Source organism: Labrus bergylta, chromosome 12 (assembly GCF_963930695.1).
Source record: "Labrus bergylta chromosome 12, fLabBer1.1, whole genome shotgun sequence".
In the NCBI taxonomy this organism is placed as follows: domain Eukaryota; kingdom Metazoa; phylum Chordata; class Actinopteri; order Labriformes; family Labridae; genus Labrus; species Labrus bergylta.
In genome coordinates this window covers 5,430,967-5,451,841 of record NC_089206.1, presented here as the reverse complement: position 1 = coordinate 5,451,841, position 20,875 = coordinate 5,430,967, and the positions used below count along the sequence as shown (strand labels likewise).

General features: G+C 39.9%; 1 protein-coding gene across 1 annotated transcript in view; it reads right to left on the bottom strand.

The window, feature by feature from the left end:
* Positions 1-1,136: 1,136 nt before the first annotated feature.
* Positions 1,137-20,875, bottom strand: part of syt6a (synaptotagmin VIa) — a 67,963-nt gene continuing 48,224 nt past the window's right edge. Inside the window, exons 2-7 of the mRNA XM_020651349.2 lie at positions 19,752-20,142; positions 17,806-18,367; positions 10,509-10,629; positions 9,255-9,426; positions 8,287-8,437; positions 1,137-6,183 (exon numbers count right to left, since the gene is read on the bottom strand). Coding sequence (XP_020507005.1) covers positions 6,112-6,183; positions 8,287-8,437; positions 9,255-9,426; positions 10,509-10,629; positions 17,806-18,367; positions 19,752-20,142 — 1,469 coding nt within the window. The 3' untranslated portion in view covers positions 1,137-6,111. The remainder of the gene's footprint in view (positions 6,184-8,286; positions 8,438-9,254; positions 9,427-10,508; positions 10,630-17,805; positions 18,368-19,751; positions 20,143-20,875) is intronic.

Below are 20,875 nucleotides of genomic sequence, written 5' to 3'. Positions count from 1 at the left end.
CTGCATGCTTTGAGCAGCAAAAAATGTATTGACAGCTGAAATAATAAATTATCGTTGGCCATTTGCTGAAAAATGTATGTTCCCAATTGTTCTCTAGTAAATAAGAAGTGGAGGTAGCATTGCTTTTAAAGCCTTCAAGATTAGCCATTTGGAATTCCCCATCTTGTTTTGCACACAATGCACAAACACATTTTCAAAAGCATGTTTTATTCTTTCAGTGGATAAGCACCATTAGAGAAAGTGGTAAGGAGGTTTTGATTGTGAGGTGGCTGCTCCATCACTGCAAAAGGAGCCAATTGAGGTCTTTTTTTCCCTGGCTAATCCAACTGGTGGAAGACCTCCGGGTAGATGCAGAACGTGCTGGTGTAATTTCATATCCCGTTTGTCCTGGGGGTTTCACAGTTGGCAGCGAAAGATTGCCTGGGAAAAAAAGATCTCTGGTCTAACTTGCTTAGCCTGCTGAAACCACGACTCAGCACTCAGCAGTGGATAAGAGGGAGAAAAATGGTCGGATAGATTTTATCAAGCATGTTCAATGCAGAGTTAAATAGATGATATGCTTTTAAGCTTGGGTGCCTGTGATCGAAAAGTGGCTACTCTGGCCGACCTGTCAAATAAGGACAGAGGTGTAGAGTTCTGTCTTGACCCTGTAGTCCTAATATGTTCTCTTCTGGCTCCAAAAAACAAGATGGGGAATTCCAAATGGCTAATCTTGAAGGATTTAAAAGCAACGGATGACTTAACATAACACTACCTCCACTTCTTATTTACTAGAGAACAATTGGGAACATACATTTTTTCAGCAAATGGCCAACGATAATTTATTATTTCTCACATTTTGTGTGTGTATATATTTCCACAACAAAGAAAGATGTAAATGCCACTGTTTATTAGAGGCTGTCAAGTCTCGCCTGTGTGTGTGTGTGTGTGTGTGTGTGTGTGTGTGTGTGTGTGTGTGTGTGTGTGTGTGTGTGTGTGTGTGTGTGTGTGTGTGCAGTTGCTGCTCATTTAATTTGACCATTTTGATTCAGACAAAAATCTCATTTCCTTTGCGCCCGTTCCTGCTTGTTAAGCCCCCTGGCTGTGTCGTCATTATTTGCTGTGAGTTGCCACAAAACTAACAGCGCAGAACCCACTTTGCATAAATCTTTTAATCAAAGAGAAGAAAATCAAGTCACAGAACTGAACAAACATCACATCCCAGGGGAGAGAGAAAAAAAAACACTTTTTCTGTTGCTGATTTTCAGACTCGATGAGACAGAAAGAAAGACGATTAGTGGCAGACACTGTTTGCTGTCTCGTTTACTTTATTACACACTGGGTCACTCTTTAGTGTGAGTCTTGATAATGATCTAAAATCTAAAATGAAATCATAGTAGACTTTTTTTTTTTAAACTAACAACTGTTGATATCAATCACCAGAACATTTTTTTCTTCAATATTTCTATTAGTACAAATACAAAATGTTCAATAAAAAAATTGGAAATTCAGTATTATCATAACAGTTGGAAGGGATACAAGATCATATCAAGAAACGTTACAATATTAGGCGAAGCTAGGAGGGGTTTGAAACAGTAAATAAAGTGAGGCAATGGGTTGAACAGGTTTCATCTACAGTGAAAACACAGCACGTTGTCAGAGGACTATATGACCATCATAGAGCACAGGGTTCAAAATCAAAAAGGAAGAAACATTATTATTCAACCACTTTCATAAATTGTACACCAAAGTAACATTAAAAAAGCTATGATAATGCTGTAAGTATAGAATCTCACCATCAAACCAACTGTGTGAATGAAAGCAAATGTCAAACTGCCACATGTCTGAGGAGGGGGGAGGGGGGGGGGGGGGGTCTGGTTTGTGATGCTATGATGGATTACGCCAAGCACGAACAATAATGCACTGACTCATTCTCGCTCCAACAAGTCCAATTAGAGAAATGCCACCGCTGTGTAGACGTTGACCCCGTCCGCCTGTCAGCTGCCCCCCCCATGCTGACGCCTCAAACCTCACAAACACACACACACAGGTACTTAACTTTCTCACAAAGGGAAATGACTAAAACAGACTACGGATAAGTCTGCTGAATGCATCTGCTCAGATCTCCATTTTCACAAACTCTGTGATATATCGCTGGGACAGTCGAGCAGCCGACGATGGCTGTTATTTCTTTGTCCTGTGTTGCTGAATGAGGCACCAGCAGTCTAGACCTGTCCAAGCCGCGGCCAAGAACATTATTACACATCAGATTAAAAGCTGCTGTGGGCTGCTGTCGAGATAATACGAATATACAGTGACTAGTCCTCGTATCGGAAAGAAGTTATCTGTACAAGCGTCGACAAATATAACCTGCAAATGTTCCTTGGCACTTTTCCTGCCTGATATCATTCTGGGCTCAAGTTTGAACATTTCCTGGCCTGAATGTGCTGATGCTATCTGCGCTTGACAATTACGCCATGACAGAAACGACTACATTGACTTTGCCCGAAACGATGGGAAAATAATACAAACAGAAACCAAATTGTGTTGTTTAACCATCACAACAAAAATATGTTACCTCCATTGCTCTGATTTTAAATGACAAGTTAACGTCATGATTTGCGATATACAGAGAATTGAGGAAGCGTGTGCAGCAGAAGGGTAGCGGAAAAAAAAGTCTCCTTACTCTTTTTTTATGGCAAATTATTGTGCTTTACACTTTTAATTTACATGCGGTGCATACACCAGAGTCACATTTAGCTTGCAGGTAACAGGCAAATTCTTACCCTGCACTGAAAATAGCAGATTAACAGATAATAGATACAATATGTCCAACAATATTGTAACCAGAGTATCCTTTAAATGTGTGGAAAGGATAAAGTCAGGTGAAAAATTCTGAATAGTTAGGTGACATTATTTTAAAGGTAAGGATCGGTGTATCACCTGTGTACAAATTGAAATTTGGGGTATGCAATGCAAGCAAGTCAAACTAGTTTAAGTGACAGTATTCATACCTGGAAACACATAACCACACAACCATAATGTTGTGATCGCTTAAATTGATATTTATATTTTTTAGAAAAAGATCAACGGAATAGAAAACAGGCAAATGTATGATTGTAGGTGGTCAGGCATATGTGGCACTCATCCTCCCATTTTCAAAACTGTTTCACAGACTTTGAGACTGTAGGCTCTGATGATAAAAGCCTTGCATCTCAAGGATGGTAGCACTAACACAAACTAAGAATACCCAGTTTACTGCCACACATTTTGATCAGATTTTTACAATATTTGGATGGAAACCGACCTTTCATCTTCAACATTTCTCATTTACTTTATCAAAAGGACGGTGTCCAGTCATAGAGTATAACAGCTTATTTTGAGCTGAGAGCCAGGTCTCCTTGTTGCACGCACAGAGAACATATTTATTGGAAAAAAGAAAACAACAATAAAAAAAGCTGCAGGAGAGGTGTGAAAGCCGATTGGGCTTGTTTGAGTCACCTTATTAGTATTTCTTTCTACAGACTAATATAGAATATGATACACGTCTTACTTTGGTGATTGTGCATTGCATGGTGCAGAAATTAACTACTTCTGTTGATCTTCTCATAAGCTTTCATTTCTTTTTCTTCTACCCCCTGTGTGCACACGCATCTCAGAGCTCATAAACACATGTATTAAAGCAAAACAAAACTCCAAGTAGAGGAAGGAAACAAGGGCACAGTGGAAAAATAAAGTGAATTATTATGTTTCACAATGGCACAGAAGCCAAATACAACTACGCTTACAATTTATTTTAATGCTGTTATCTCAAGAGCTGGGGGTTATTATTTAATTACCTGAAGATTAAAAAAACACATTAGTGTTCTTGTGATAAGTGGTTGATGTATTTGGTTATCTCAAGAAAACAAAATGGCTTTTTTGTCAAGAAGAATAAGGATATTTCATTTTCTTCTCAATATGACAGGATAATAATTGAGACGTGGAAAATAAGAAGAGAACGAGCAGGGAGACAGGGAGGCGTCTGATTGGTTCATCATAATTGTGCCTCGTGGCGGACATTGGTCAAAGTTTTTACAGGCTTACAACTGCTACAGATAACAGATTTTCCTCGTTCTTTTTTCAGAGCACATGAGTTATTAATTTCTGTCAGGACCTAAAGACAATTTCGACCAAAATCTTAAAAAGTGTATCTGGAGGAAATTACCAACCATGCCTTGTAGTCAGTTGTTTCAGCTTGTTGAGATTTTCCTCCATGCATGCATCATGGCTCTCCTGTTCTGTGATTAGCATTTTGAAATAACCACAGGAAATGACATTTTTGTTTTCTCATGATAGCTGATTGATTATGTCATCATGTAAAAAAAATAAAATACAAAGATCATTTTCTTGAGAAATGAACCTCACTGGTGATTTTGAGATAACAGCATTGAAAAGATGATTGCATGCACGGTTGTTTTGTGTAACAATTAACAGTCATGGGACAATAATCCAGGCCTTAACTGGCATTTTGTGCATCTAAAAACTTATTGCAAAGAGAGTGAAGAAAACTGATGTAGCAGCAGCTCTGCAGTCTTTGTCTCAACCATATCATCATTAATAATCCATTTACCACATGTTGTAGATCCCCGATCTGGGCGAAGGTTCAGATACATGTAACCCCCCTGTACAACAGCATGATTAATGAGAGTTTAAACATCAAGAAATCTGCATGTTTTTTAAATTCAAAAGACAAATATGTTCACCTTTTTCAGAGTTTCGATTTTTCTCCATCATCACCAACAAAGCTACATATATTCAAAATGTCATTTTATGTATATATATATATTTTTTTAAATCTTTACCTATCATTGTTTCTTTTTTCAGATTTTCTGTTAAGAAAAACAAAACAAAACATACATACAGTAACCGGCTGTACATTGAAATTATACACATCCACCAAAAAGCTTGTTCAGAAGGACAACAAGAGGAGGCAACAAAGTGCTTTTCAGGAGTGTTTGAAGGAAAAAACTTGAGTTTAAATCTGGAAGAAAAGGGTGACATTTTTCGGGAAGCAAACATCAAACAGACACAGAGGTAAGGGTGTGTAAAGTCTGCTCACTGTTTTGACCTTCACAGCTCCCGCCACACAAACGCGTATCCTGTCAAAATGACACATCTTTTCTCTTTAAGTTGGATTTTGAGTTATCGTGGTGTCCAATAAGCAATTTGTGACTTACTTGGAAAATGGACTCACTTTCAAAGCGTTGTTTTGTTATCCAATTTGATGTAACACTGCAGCCTATTTGCTCTTGTGTGATTACCAATAATCATTCTTCCTCTAGAATCACACCAAAGTTTGAGTCTCCTCTGCTAATGAAAACACACTGGAGCATTTCATTCCATCTCCTCTTAGATAATTGCTTAAGTTACCGATGAAACTGGAAGTACAGTGAACTCAGCTGGAGCTTTAAAATTCATTTAAGTTTTGCTATTCGCAAACAATAACGTCTGATGGAGCGGCTTTACATCTAATAGTTCCAAAATGCTACAGTTCAGAACCCTTTTTTTATGCCAACACAGCACTTTGAAATTCAATGAGCGGGAGAGAGCCGTAAGAGTGTTGAAATTGCTTCACATCCCGTTTGAAATCGTCTCTTTTTCTCAACCGAGTCCTCCTGCTTTCTATACTTTTACACTTCCGCTGCTCTCAGGGAGCGAGATCCGACTGTGGTTTTTCCATCAAAGAGTCTCTGTAGCACAGAGCTGAATCTTCAGTATTTGGAAAGTCTCCTTTGAGGACGCAGAGATCCGTTCGCCTCAGCTTTGGACAGCTCGATATCAACTGTCTGTCAAAGGGCGGCTTTTAGGTCTTCACAACACCGGCATCTCAATTCAGTGACCCCAAACTTTAACCCGAAAAGACTGCTTCACACATCTAACTGACTGGTCCTAGATCAGTTCATGGGAGTGCTCTGGGACTGAGGGAGGGAAAGAGAGAGAGAGAGAGAGAGAGAGACAGAGAGAGAGAGAGAGAGTGAGTGAGAGGGAGAGACAGTGGGGTTGTGTTTCTCCTCAATCAGACAGACAGGACGTGGATCAGCAGGAGGGAGGAAACCCCCTTCTGGGCTACCGGGTCACAGGTGGCTCTGCTCAAGGGCTAGCAGGGGGCCGGGGTGAGGGGCAGGAACCTTGGCTGTCAAAGCTGGCTGTCCTCGCCTTCCACTGCAGGACACACACACACACACACACACACACACACACACACACACGCACACACACACACACACACACACAAAAGGAAGTGATTCATAACACGCATGCTGTTTTTTTTGTATAACTATATATTACACTCTAGTTAATTTAACACAGGGGGAGATGTACATCTATCTGTCCATCTATCTGTTTTGTTTTGTGCTCCTGAAACAACGCCATTTACATTTCCCATTTAGTACCCTGAGGGAACAGGAGAAAAACATAATGCTAATGGACTGAAAAACAGTGTACAGTAGACTGAATTGTGTCTTTTGAGATGTAAACATCCTCATGAGTCTTCAAAGTATGAAAAAAAAACAGAAAAACAACATTAACAAGAAAAAGGACCACTTAGCCTACGAAAAACTTTAAACCACAGCAGTGGCTTAAAATGTGCAAAGTCTGCAATGACAGTTGGAAACCCCCCTATAAAGGGGCCCCCATCAGACAGCAATCACTCATATAATAGTAAATGACTGAATGTTGAGATTCACTTAATATGGGGGAGAAACATTGAACAACCTAACATAACGCCTGTATTACATCATGGTGTTTGTCTGACATTTTTATTGTTCTTCATATTATTTATTTTGACATTTAAAGGTTTTTAATGTTATTTTGATTTTGATTTCGATTATTTATAACATCATGGAGAGGATTGCTGGTTGAACTGAAGTTCCCTCAACAGACTCCAGAATCACCACAGTCAATAAAAAAATATAGAGGCAAAAGAAATATAACAAAAGATGTTGTTGGTATATTTTTCAGCATTAGTCGTGTCACGAAATGTTTACATAAATTGTTTTTTTGTCACGCTATCTTCTTTCTGACTTCGTGGTGTGTTTTGAAGTTATATGTACCCATAATGCTTCGGGGATGTAAACAGGAAGTTCGTTGCCATGGATACCGCGAGTTAACCGGGCTGTTAGGGTTATCTCAGTTTTTATAGCCTAGATATTGGATTCTGTTAAGTCACAGCTTAACAAAAATGCGCCGACATAGCTCTCAGCAGCGTCAGTTCACGGTTTTCACTTTGAAGTATCCAATAGAAAGCGAATATTTTACTAAAGTGAAGAAAACTTAAAAACTTTCGAGTTGTTTCTGGACTTATAATGAGAGTATTTCCCCTCTCTGATGACTATGGACGTTTATTCGTGATGGACAAAGGTGAAAATGAAGTCTTCAAAAAGGGTAAGTCAAAGCAACAGGAAAAGTAAATGTGTTTTGAGATTTTTGGGGAATTTTGACTCCAAAAAGAATTCCAACTTTTGAAGCACCACTGCTTATTCCAACAGTCTCAGAAAATATGAAGTTCTTCTAATGAGCATTTATACACTGTAATCATTATATTTATCAAGTAAATTAAACCTTAGAAGAATAACTGAAGTGTTTTTCTTTTTTTTTTAATGAAAAAACATTTTCTTATAATTTTCACAGGACATTATATCCCAATATTGCGGAATTCAATATCAAAGTAGGGGCTACACAATTTGGATAAAACTGACACTATATCTGTAATATATATGTGGCAATATTAAAAGTAGCCTATACTGCAAATAAAACCAAGTAAATGCAGTCTGCTTTTATGCACATATTAACCCTGCAAGATATTATAAGATGGGTTTTTTTCCTCTTAATTGGCACCATATAATCTAAGGGTGGCTGATAGTTAGCTGGAGCTTCATCTGACTGCATCAACGTGTTGTTGAAGCATTGTTATCAAACAGGTTAAATGTGCACAATGCATATACTAATAGAAAAATGATTTCTTCTTTAAATATTGTAATTTTAAATATATGGATGACGTAAAACTATGATTTCAGACCCTTGCTTTTCAAATCCTTGCTTTGCAGCATCAACAACTACATCAGGTTATTTTTAGAACACCTACATGCACCTGTCATTTCATTTCATTTTATCTTTCCTTCTGGGCTCCCCAAACCAAACTCTCCTCACGATACAAATCCTCTGCCTTTGAGTTTCAAATCTGGGCAACCAGCATTTTTTAGCTAAGCCATATGCTCCTCCTAAAAGTTGAAGACGTCCAGAATATTGCTCGAGCGCCAAACATACCTCCTTTTCTGACTTCTTGGACTCCAGCAGGGGGTGCCAGTGTGCAATGGGCTTCCTTGGGTAAGCCAGCATCTCGTTCCAGTGGTCCCTTCCAAGTCCCTCGGCGTGACACCCAACCCTCATAACACCAATGATCTCATTGTGACCTACCCTGTGGGGACACACATGTACTGTATTTAAACGCATGTGACTCAACCTGACAAGACTTCTCTTACATCAGATTGTTGTTCATCATTAGGAGAAGGGGGTTGTGTAATGAGAGGAGACACACATCTGAACCTGGATGTCCTGCCGATTGATACAGCTACTCTGCAGCTGACTGTCCCAGTAATTGACTCATCTCTGGATGGCTTTGTTCCATTAATAACGTCTGAAGTGTCAATGAAAGCTTTCATTCTTGACACAATAAGTGGATTATTAATATTAACAAAGCCGGATTTAACTCCAGCAAAGAAAAACAAAACATGCTTCAAAGACAGCAAAGGAGGCTCGATATCAAACTATCGTTTCTCTTTGTATACCGAACACACATCCCGACCTTTAACACGTGTTCTCATTCTGTCAGCTGTCTGCACCGAATCCACTTTTTCCTTTCCTGTTATAGAGTCATGTTGTGTAAACAAAAAGGTCCTGTTGTGCGGCTCTTTTTCTTTGAAACTGCATTTCAACTGGCTCGATTTAAAAAAATATGGATTATCCTCATTTTATAACTCACAATATGTCTTCAGAGTTCAGACATAAAATACATGACACATACTGGACCACACAAGTTGTGATATGAAAGAACATGTGCTCAAACCAAAATCTTAAAACTTAAGTAAGTGAGTGTTGAAACAGCTTTAGTGTCAGACTCTTTAGAGACCCAAGAATCTCCAAGTGAAGTAACAATGAGCAGCTCTTTTAGTGAAGGTGGTCTTTAAGCCCTGATATGAGATGTGATGCCGAATAAGAAGTTAGTTTGAACGTACAAATCGTAGTCCATGACAGAGATGTGCAGGCTGACGTGGTCCATGCTGTCTGGCGGGATGTCAAAGATGATGGCTTCGTTGTAGGTGGGATTCAGAGTGTTCTTCTTTATGCTCGTCTTCTTCTTTTTCAAGCGTCTCCCGTCACATATCAGAGACACTTTGACGTACGGATCTAATCAGCGAGGGGATAAGAGGAAGAAGAACAAGGACAGATATAAAGTGACTCCATCTAAACAGGAACTGCTGATAATGAAAAAAGCCACCATGTTTGGAGGCTCTCCAACTTATCCGTCTTATTTAGGAAGCTGCCAGAGCGATAATTAGCATGACGATCAGGTTTCTGGGACTATTAAAAAACCACACAATGTCTGCATTGACTGCCAAGACGTCTTCAAAGATGTCCGTGAAGATACAGCCGTCAGTGTCAGTGTTTCATCACCCAGTGCGTGTGCGTGCGTCTTCTTTTTGGTTCCTACTTAAGCATGAAAGCCCCCCTGGAGGACCTGGCATCGGTAATGTGCATAAAAGAAGATGAGTCAACACCTTGTGTAAACAAAAGGGGACGAGGGGGCCATAGATAGCTTAAACAGCATGACTGAAAGAGCTTCCTGATGAATGCTGATTTCAATCTTCATCCGTCAGAGGCAAACCGCCTCGCATGATCCATTATGCCACGTTTTAGTCAGATGTAAGCTGCCCTAAATTTATAAACAACAAAACAGGAGTGCTTGCTTTGCAGCCCAATATGCTTGAAGGCACAATTTGATAGCTGCGGGTTTATGATGCACAGATTGAAATAATGGCAGGCAGCTAAACCCCCTTAAACTCAAGGGCATAAAAATGTAACTCACATAAGAATCGTGAAATGTCATTAAACATGGGAAGTTAACTGCCACATTTACTCTGAATTACCTGAACCCTGGCATTTAATACACAATAAATGTCACTTTTTACAAGTGATATCAGTGTCGCAGGGAAACATGGAATGGAAAAGTGGAACAGAGCTCTATTAAAATAAACAGACCGCCTGCAACTGTTTGCTGACAATGTCCTAATATCGCAAGAGATGAATATTAATAACTGCTGAAAGTACACACGACACAGCTGTGGAGAAAACTCCTCTGTTTGTTCACCTAATCTGAAACGCTTACCATTGAATATTCAAATGGAACCCATTTATTTTGAGTCGCTGCACCTGCATGAGAATCCCACAGACACATGCAGAGTGACACACACACACACTTGCACACACACCTGAGTACCCGGTGATGTCCATGGCTTTCAGGTTCCTGCACTTGATGACAGTAAGTGTAAGTCTGCCTGCGGTGGGCAGGTAGCAAAGTGAAAACATGATCTCCCCGAGGTCGACACTCTCCTGTGGGAACACACACAAGCAAAGTGGGTAAAGTGTTTCAGTTTCACATTTACAATGCAACATTGATCCTCTTGATTCAGAGTCGTGTACAATAAGCGTCACCTCTCATCCTCAAGGTCTGTTTCTGGCTTCACTTTTATATTCAATTCATGAGCTGCCTGTTGTAACTGCCTGTGGTGGAGAGCACACGTTCATTGGTGCATAGTAAAAGAGAAGTACTAGTATAACCCCTTTCATGAAATCACAACAACATCATACATTTTATGATGGCCTCTTGTGCCCATAAGTAATAAATACACAGTAGTAAACTAGCCAATTAGAGCTTAGATTGCACATGAAGGGGTTTAAAAGAAAAGTAATGTGATGCAAAATAATGCAACTTCTCCATTTGCATTTTTGGCTTGAAAAGGAACTGCATTGTGTTTCTTTTGTTTGGTAATTGCACCATTGTTTGGAAAATCAGATACAAGAGGGACACAGGCTTATTGTAATTTCTGTTTAAAGACAAAAGGAAAATATTTATTTTAAAGCACATTGCAAATTAGAAAATGAGTTTTATTGTCTTTAATAACATAAGAAAAAAAGGTTTGACATTTTGAGAAAATTAGGCATCCGTTCAGAGCTTAATTGAGATGAGAGGACTGACAGCACTCTCATGTCTGGACTCTGGACTAGAGGTGGGAGTTGCTTGGCTTGGCTTAGCTTAGTTTAGCTTGGTACTGTCCAACACTCAACACATGGGCACTCCTAAAGGCCTTGTCGAAAGTCAGGGGGTTATACAACACATCATTTTGACATCAGTTGGAGGAAAACATCTCTGTATGAGCAAGCTTACTGTTAGTCATTACCTTGGTTGCTAACAGGTTAGTCATTCACACTTGTCCAAAAGACAAATATAACGTTTCCATCAATTCATGTTGTGCAACTCTGCGCAGGTAATCCCTCCTTTGTGTAGCAGACCATACCTTCCCAGGTTACTAAATGAAAGTGGATGGTCCATCACAGCTAATAAGATCAAATTGTGTCCTCAATTTTTGGAACTCTAACTCTCCGTCCCCCAAAAGGTCAGCACTGTCAGGACTGCTTGATCTTAGCACAGTGTATGTTATATAAAAAATATGTAATCTAATAAAAAAATATGCGATGTAAATTTCTCCAGTATTTATGCTAAGCTAAGTGTACCACCTGCGTGGTCTAGCTCCAAAGATAATACATTCAGATGAGGTTGATTATCCAAATTAGCATATTTATGCAATAGCATTTGTTAATGATGATGTTGATGAAATTTAAGTGTTAGAGTAGTAATTCATCAAAGACAAATTATCGTAATTAACACTGAAAGATCTTTCCCTTTATTGTCTTTTGCACTTTTCTACAAGAAAGTAAAAAAAGGTCACTGTGCTGCAGGTGTCATAGGAAAAAGTGGTGCAACAAAAAGTGAGAAAAGGAAACTGAAAAACCGGGCGTCACTTCAAGTCCTCGAGGTTATTTAGATTTCAGTATCATCTTGAAGCAATTATGTTTGATTCTGAAATTATGGCTGACTGGCTTCGTTAAAATCAACTCTCATTGCAGTTTTCATAACATTTGTAGGAAATATAATTTATATTACCCAGACATCATCATCAATCAAGACTGTAAATTAAAACAAACCAGAGAAGACATCAAATGTACACCTCGCTAACTTCAACATAATGCTGCCCTATTACCCAGAGAATCACAGAGTGAATGAGTCCTAGAATTGCAAAGATCCCTCAAAGACTCTAAATTGGTTTCTGGGAGAAAAAAAACTTTCCAAGCACACACTATCTACCCACTAAAATATTAACCCTTCTGTGGAGAGTCCTGTATGAATACTTACTTAGGTAATAGTCTCGAGTGGAATAAGAGTGTTATCTGTCATGTGAGTTCTTAGCCTGTTCTTATAAACTGTATCGACGACCCACAGACTCTTAATCTCTCTGAACGAGCTTGGTGAGAACCTCGCTGATTGGCAAATCTCAACACGTCTGTTGGAGTGCTGCAGTCTTAACGTCTTCTTCACACATTCAGAAGCAATTTGGCTCGTCCACTCTGTGGAAGTGAGGGATTTGGTTTGAAGGGTGTGAAGGTTCAGCTGAAATGTGAGACCACGGCAAAAATGTCAAGTGCTGTAAAAGCATGAAGTGACACTTTGATTGTCCTTGTATGAACACAGGCTGTTCTGGTGCCAGTAGCCTGTACTGCATTAATTATGTTTTAGCCACGCTAGCTGCAGGACTCAAGAGAGCGCAGTGCCAGACTGTTGGTCTTCTGTTATTCAGTACACAACTTTGGTCTGTTGTTCAGTAAGTCTTTCTTTTGTCTAAATGTAAAGGTCCAATATGTGAGATATCTACTGAATTAAATCATAGAATGACATTATTACTATGTCATCAGACATTAAGGAAACATGTTGTGATGAAGTGCTGGCTTCTCTGGCTTCTCTAATTTTCGATTCCGGTGCAGAATAGTTTGTTTCTTGTTTGACCAGAGAAGGGAGATGTTTACCCCGAAATTGACGTTGGACGCCCTTCGGTTTGCCAGGCAAACAGCAAACCAACAGATGTTGCAGCTATGAAAGCCTTGGCATATTTCCTCTAAGCTTGCTGATGTAGAAACGTGGTTAAACTAGGACAAATATGTGAGATGCTTTAAAAAAACAGACAGATGCAGAGCTGATTTAACACTGAAGCTTCGGGATCCGTGAGCAACCTGCATACATTGACTGTGGGGCAAGGGGGACATAGCTGTCTCCAATGTTTTGAATTTGGTCTGCAGTACCCATTTTAAACACTAGGTGCCAGAGGTACATATCACTCCTTTAAATATCTAATACTACAATTATTGATGGATTGCCCTGGGGTTTTGTGCTGACATTGTCCCCCAAACTATCCTCTTGTGCCAACATAATTTCAAAGTTTCATAACTATTCAGTGATATATCTTAATCAACAACATTCATGGTTCCAGGATTATGGTTATGAATGACTTTCTTGGTTCCATAAAATATATCTGTTGGAAAGTTTGCCATGAAATTGAATAAATGGGTAGTCATACTCCTTGTGATAACTGTAATAAATAAGGTTATTCCTTAATTCAAATCATGTATTGCTTTACCATCAGCAATGGCTGTTGATGTTCAGCACTGATTTAGGAAAACTTGACAATAAGACATTGATAATTTGTCATTTTGACTGAAATGTCACAACAACTATAGTTGAATTACCATGAATTTTGTGAAGACAGTTACTTTTCCGTCATGGATGATTTGCAATAACTTTCTCCAGACTTTTCTACCAACATGAATTCATAGTGTTCAGAACTCAATGAGAATATTTGAGCAAATGGTTAACATGGAGCAACTTAACTTCAGCATGTTGGTGCTAAGCAGTTCTGAAAAAGTTCCATTTGAGGAACCGCTCACATTAACCTCCCCTGGAGTGACATACCTTCACTTAGATGGAGGGCAGTGCTACCTTAACTTTCTGTTTGTTGTGTATCATGGATTTTATGAATATTGCAGAGCTAGAAAGAAGATGTGTAAAGTTACTTCACCTTCAGTCCATATGTGTTCATGTTTTGACCATTTTGTAAGCCTACCATTATGAGCCTTAACTCTGGTGCTCTTCAGTGGTGCTGCATTGGTTTGTGTTTGGCCGTTCAACTGTTAATCAATGAATTTCAAATCACTCTATTTGTCTCACCTCTTTTGCTTTAGAGTATCTTAAGAGCTTTAAAAAAATCGCTTTACATGATATAGATGCTATGAAGCCTGGTAGAACAATGGGTACGTTTCTCAAATTTGAAATGCATGTTGTCATTGCAAGCATGTTCACATATTCACATGTGGACATTAGAATTTGGACCTAAAATTAACAAGAATGTAGTCTCAATCTTTTCTAAAATCTAAAAATCTCTTGTCAAGTCATGACCCATTTGCCATACAATGCATTTATATCAATGCTTTATTCTCTTAACTGGATTTTACAAAGGAATCATTCACACACCTCGTTTTTTTAGTCTCCTTTAGATTAAGTATTCTCTTCAATTCTTGTCACCGATTAGCACCTAAAGACCTTCTCGAAGTGATGTGTTCAGTCGAATGCACATAAGGACTGGTGTGAAGTCGTTCTCCTTCAGACTCTTATCTTAGCAATGCTTAGTAAGTTGGCTTTATTGATGAATATCTCTCCTTGATCTATGAACTGAGCCGAGCTGCTGGCTTTTCTCTTACCCATGCTCCCCCTGCTCAATATGAACATCTCTTCCACTCATTAGGCTCCACTGTGATTTCAAAGCAGTGTCTTTATTTCACCCAAGACTTAGATTAAACACCACTTCATGTTTGTTTTTTTTGTTTCTACTCAGCCACACCATCTGTGATTCTTTATGTTGCCAATCTTGAATTTAATGTGAGCAAGGGCTTTTGTCATAAAATCATTTGGTGGTTCAATAAAGTATGCGTGCCAAGAAGAGGGACGCCTTCTTTTCTGCCAACTATGCAATAACCATGAGGTTATTGAACAGCCCTTGAAGAAGCTCAAGTTCAAAAACTGGAGTGGGGAAAACTGTCAGATATCAGGTCTCAGTAGAGGTGATTAAATCATGAGGGCTGTATGGATCCAGAATCAAGGAGTACTATGCTGAAAATGGCCCCTGTACATCATCAATGAATAACAAAGCCAACAGAAACATCATTATATGAGTCAGCTGAGTCAGAAATTTTGTGTTTGAGATTTAAGCACCTCATGGCTAAATATACTCCCTTTATGTTTTTTCCCTTTATTGTTTTAAATAAGTGAAAATTATGGTAAAAACTGAGCTTTATGTCTCAGTCTTCATAAGGCTTTTGCTCTTTGATTTCTTTGTTGCCATTCGATTCACATTCAAGGGCTTCTGCCAGGATTTCATTTTAATAAGAATAACCCCTAAAATTGTTCACCTGAAAATCAAATAAAGGTCTAATAACACATTTTTAAATGTAGTTTAAAAAAATATCCAATTTACCCCGCAGGTTTATGTTTTGTATGTGGCAGCAAAAAAATGCAAATGTCTAAATGAAATGTACCATTTTTAAAACCAGTTCAACTAATTCTACTAATTCCAAGTATGAGAGACCGGCCAAATTACCTCAACAGATAGACCCTGGTCCCGCTGTAAATCTGAGGCCCAGCAAACCACAGAAAGCTTACCTGATTTTTTGCACTTACTGCCCTGGACCATCTACAGATCTCGGGCCCTTGGGCAATTGCCCAGTTGCCTGAATGGTTAATCCAGCCTTGGACCTACAGTAGTATGTGCAGGGTCTGCTTGGTTTAACCAAAAGTGGAGAAGATGTCTTGGACACATGGACCTCAGTGATGTCATTGGTAGCTACGACCTGCCACCTCTCTTTTATCAGTTGTGTGGGGAAACTAATGAGGTCTCAAACGTCTTATCCCCGCTGTTTTTAAAAGCTTCTGGATGTGAAAGCAATAAGGCTCGAAGACATTTCCTAAGCTAGTACATCTTAAACGCTATGCATGCACATGGGGTAGTAAAGGGCCGCGGCTTCAAGGGTCTCAAGCCCAGTTAAAATGTCCCCTCCTGTGCACACATAAACCCGTCCTTTAGCACTGATTGAGCATGAATTAGCTCTACACCCACTGTACAGTAACAACTATAAGACCACATACTTCATAAATAAGATTTATGGCTCCTGAAGGCACCTAATCTTTTTTGTCTTATATTTTGCATTATATCATTTTTTTTTGTTTTCAAATCACGAGATGTTATCCATGTCTGCGTTGCTTCTTTTTTCTTTGCGTCATTTTGATTTGTTTTTCTCTTCTTTTGCTTCATGGTTAATACATCGCTACCAAATATCACAGGTAGTTCCTAACAGCAGAAGATGGATCAACTTTCCCAGCTCTCAGTTTTAAATAAATCAGAGAAACCTAGAAATATGTGACCCTAAAATCGAGGAAGGGACGGAACCAGGAACCTCTGTGAAAAATCACACCCCTACTAATATTACTTACTGTTAGTCTGAGAGAGAGCCTGGATATGTTTGCCTTCTTGTCTATGGCTGAAAAGTGTCAAGTCAACTCTCTTTTGATTTGTTTGTTACTGTAGACAAAGTACAAAGAACAAAACTTGTACAAATTGTCTTTGACTCCTGATACCAACATGAGAAAAGCCCTAAACACTCACTGCCAGCCAGCCGTTCGATTTCATGTCTTTAGTCATAAACTTTATCCTTTCATGCACAATTGCACACACCTACCTCAATACCTACAAAGGGCCAACAGTCAGTCATTCTTATAAACTCAATGGAGGGATTTGGCACCAGAATAGACCTGGTTCTATTTAATCACAGCACAATGTCCAAGACCCAGTTCCCAAGAAATAGCTTTTTGCTGCTGTTTTTAGATACAGATAAATACCACACACTGTCTGAGCTCTGGTCTTTGAATAGTTTTTAATATGCACAAAAGTGTTAGTTATGTGACTCTTTCTCTGTGTTTCTAAAGCTGGACAGAGAGTCATTGTTAGTGTGTACACTGTCCCAACTTATTGTACACAATTTTTGTCTGCCTTGGCGTATGATATTATAATGAGACGCACGCGATGCTCACACTATGCTGACCAATTTGACCCTGGCCGAGGCATGCATCTCACAATGATCGTCAACATGGCTCATTAGAATCTTAACGGTCAAACAAGCTCATTACAGTCCGAACGCCCCTCTTTGAAAGCAGTCATGCGGGACCGTGGAGTTGCTAAAAGTGCAAGGCGGCTGAAGAAAACTTCTGACATGGCAGAAATCATCCGTCAGGCAGAACATTGATCGTTCAGGGACTTGAAAGGGGTCAAGATCAGCTGCACGTCAAACAACAACCCGTCTGAAAGTTAGAAGGGAGTGACAAATCCAGAGCTGAAATGTGACAGAAGATGAACAGGCTTTAAACTTCCCACCAAAGTTCCAGAAAGTGTCAATGTGACCTCTTTGAGCTCATTGATAACTTGGACCATGATTGAAATTTTAACTTATATGTGTAGATTGAAATATATACTCTCTCAAGATCTAGGTCATGCACTTTTATAGAATATACACATCTTTTCAGAGTCATATGATACCAAATCTAGAAGAGAGAAAAAGCTGATTGATTCTTACACTGGTGGCGTATTGGATGTCCCTCCATATGTTTGTCTCCCTGGAGAGGTCGGATGTCTCAAACAAGTTGTCCAGCACCACCTCCCCGATCATATCATGCCGAGAAAACCGATCAAAGTCAAAGATGCTCATATGCAGCTTCCTGATAGCCAGCTCCTCGTAAGGCACGGGAAACTGGAAGCTCTCACTGAATGTGGGGTTGAGGGTCTTACGGTGGACGCGAGTCTGAAATTTCTTGCGGTCAGGCAGAAGGTAGACCTTCACGTAAGGGTCAGATGTGCCGCATAAGTCCTTGGCGGGAAGGTCTACCGCCTTGAGGATGTTGACCAGGAGAGCCTCATTTTCGTAGTCATACTTGAGAGAAAAGTTGATGGAGCCACAGTTTCTGCTGCTGCCGTTCTTGGATGAATCCTCTGAATCCAGGGTCTTCTGCTGGTAGAGCTCCGGCTGGATGCGACCAATGCTTGTCGGCTTTTCGTCTTTGTCTGGCACATAGTCATTTCCCAGGTCTAGACTGCTGACTTGCATCTGTCTGGGTAGGTGTCTTTTGAATGAGTTGTGCCTGCGGGGATATAAAGGACAAAAAGATAGGAATAGAGTGACAGAGAATATCATTTAGTATGTGTTGATGAAGCATTAAAGTTAATGGAGGTTTTTAATTCTAGACACACACTGACCTCAAAGACCTTGCACTAGTAAAGGGTCACTTATGCCACCTCATGTCCTCTGTTAAATGTGGTATTGATCAGAGATTACAGCAAACATCTAGCTGAGTTCTTTCCTGTATGAGAGCAACTAGTTTCTTTAGACTATGGCTGATTATTAAGATTAACTTTATTGATCCCTGCAAGGGGAAATTTCTGTTTTTACACTCTGCTTATCATACCACACACATAGGCTGAAATATACACATGCACAAACAGGATCCTGTGGACATGCACTGATGGAGTGACGGAGCTGCCCACAGTGGGCGCTTCTGAGCTGGTGGTGGGGAGGGGGTTTAGTGCCTTGTTCAAGGGCACCTCAGCAGTGCTCAGGAAGTGATCTGGCATATTTGGTCCACACTGGGACTTGAACCGGTGACCTGCTGGTTCCCAACCCAAGCCCCTACAGACTGAATCACAGATACCTTTTTGTGTCTATTCTCTCTCATACCACAGTCAATCTTGTCAAATTTTGTATTTGGATGCTGGTTACTAGTCAAACGTTTTATACTGATGCTGTTAAATTCTGCTTTTCTTTGCTTTGCAATGAAATTACATGATCTTTTGCTTAAAAAAAAATGCAACATATCACAAAAGGTCCATGAGAAATAAAGAGACAAATGTCAGGTCTTGATAAAACGGGCTGACGGTTTGTGTCTGAATCCTACATGGAGCTTGTTGTAATATTTTTTGTTGCTGTTTTTCAGTTCAACAAAGGAAAACAAAGCGTGCTTTTAAAGGATAACTGCAGTATTTTCTCCTATTAACATGGGTACAGTCAACGGGAATTCCTGAAAGAACAGCTTAAGCATTTTTTTTGCTTTACTTCCCTCTGTTTTATTTGTCCTCATAAAGAAACCATCACATATAATTAGTTTTACTGTAATGACCTCCACAGAAGTGGCTCTGAGGCAGGGAGTAACATGATCTACAGTATTTATTATAATTAACTTGTTAGGCAACAAAATTGCTTAGATCGGGAAATTTCTACCTTCATTAGTGATGCATTAGGGGTACTTTGTGCCTAGTCTCTGGAACTGTATAATGTGTAGAAGTGAGGCTTTTTTCTTTATTTCATGTTAGATTAAGGGACCTTCTCATGTTGTGTCTAAGACTCTATGTTTGCATGAATGCATGCTTGAATTTACCCCTGAGCATATTTTCACATGAACAACAACATGTCACTGTCCTGTGTAATATCAGTTGTGCAGACGTGTGTGTGTGTGTGTGTATGTGACTAACCGAGTGGAGGAAGCCGGCTCGGTGGTTTGCCTCTGCATGCGTTGCGTGCGGCGCAGGAAGTGCTCCCTCATGGAGAGCTGCACATCGGCGGGGATGTCAGGGGATGTATGGCTTATCTTCACTGCCGCCTCCAGAAAACCCATCGAACCCATGGGGTCTTTCACCTTCTCCGTCGCCATGGTGACCAGTGGCTGCTGGGGGCTGGACAGCGGGGGAGACGGCTGCAGCGGGCAGAGTTCTGGACCGCAGTCTGGGGTGAGGGACGGAGTGGGGAAGTGGGCCTTAGTCCGCCAAGGCTCGACGCACAGCTTCCAGGAGACCAATGTCAGAAGGCCCAGCAGAGCCAGGCCGCAGACCACAAACACACCGAGCAGGAGGCCAAAAGTAGCGTCTGGTGGTGAACCGCGGGGACCAGAAACAGAGGATCACACAATATGGACAAACAGATGGTGATAACATGGGGGAGAGAAGAGAGAGAGAGAGAGAGATAGGCAGTGTATTAGGACATGATTTTTTCAAATGGTCCAGTGCTGTATCGGTGGTTTCCATATGAGACTAAGGACAGCCAGCCGAGTGTATTGGGAGATGTTTCATAAATATTAAAGTAACCTCCATTAGTCTCCAGTTCAGCCAAGGGTAAGGGAAGCATATTAATGTAAACAGGATTCAAATGGGACTGCTGTATTCACTCATGCGCTCATACATACACACGGATAATTTTCTATTACAGGACTCGCTTTGTAGGAGAAGTAATTATAGTCGCATGATAAAAAAAAGTGCAGAATGTAATGGAAAAAAAGGCAGAAAACATTCCTTGGATTTTTACCATGAAACAGATAAAAGAAGCCTGGCAGAGTCATTTATTTTTTTCCGGCATTTTGAATATGTTTCCTGCGGAACAAGCAGCACACAAAGACCTGGAGACGAACCAAGAACGCTGACAAGCACTCTGCAATGAATCACAGCAGCACTGAAGGGAAAAAAAAAAGAACAAACACAGAAAAAACATTTTATCATCTGCCGTTTGCCCTTGAGACTCTCGCCAGAGTCACACCACTCTTTATTTAACAAAATTATATATTTTATAAGATGATATGCTTGGATTGTTTTCCACACCTTTCAGT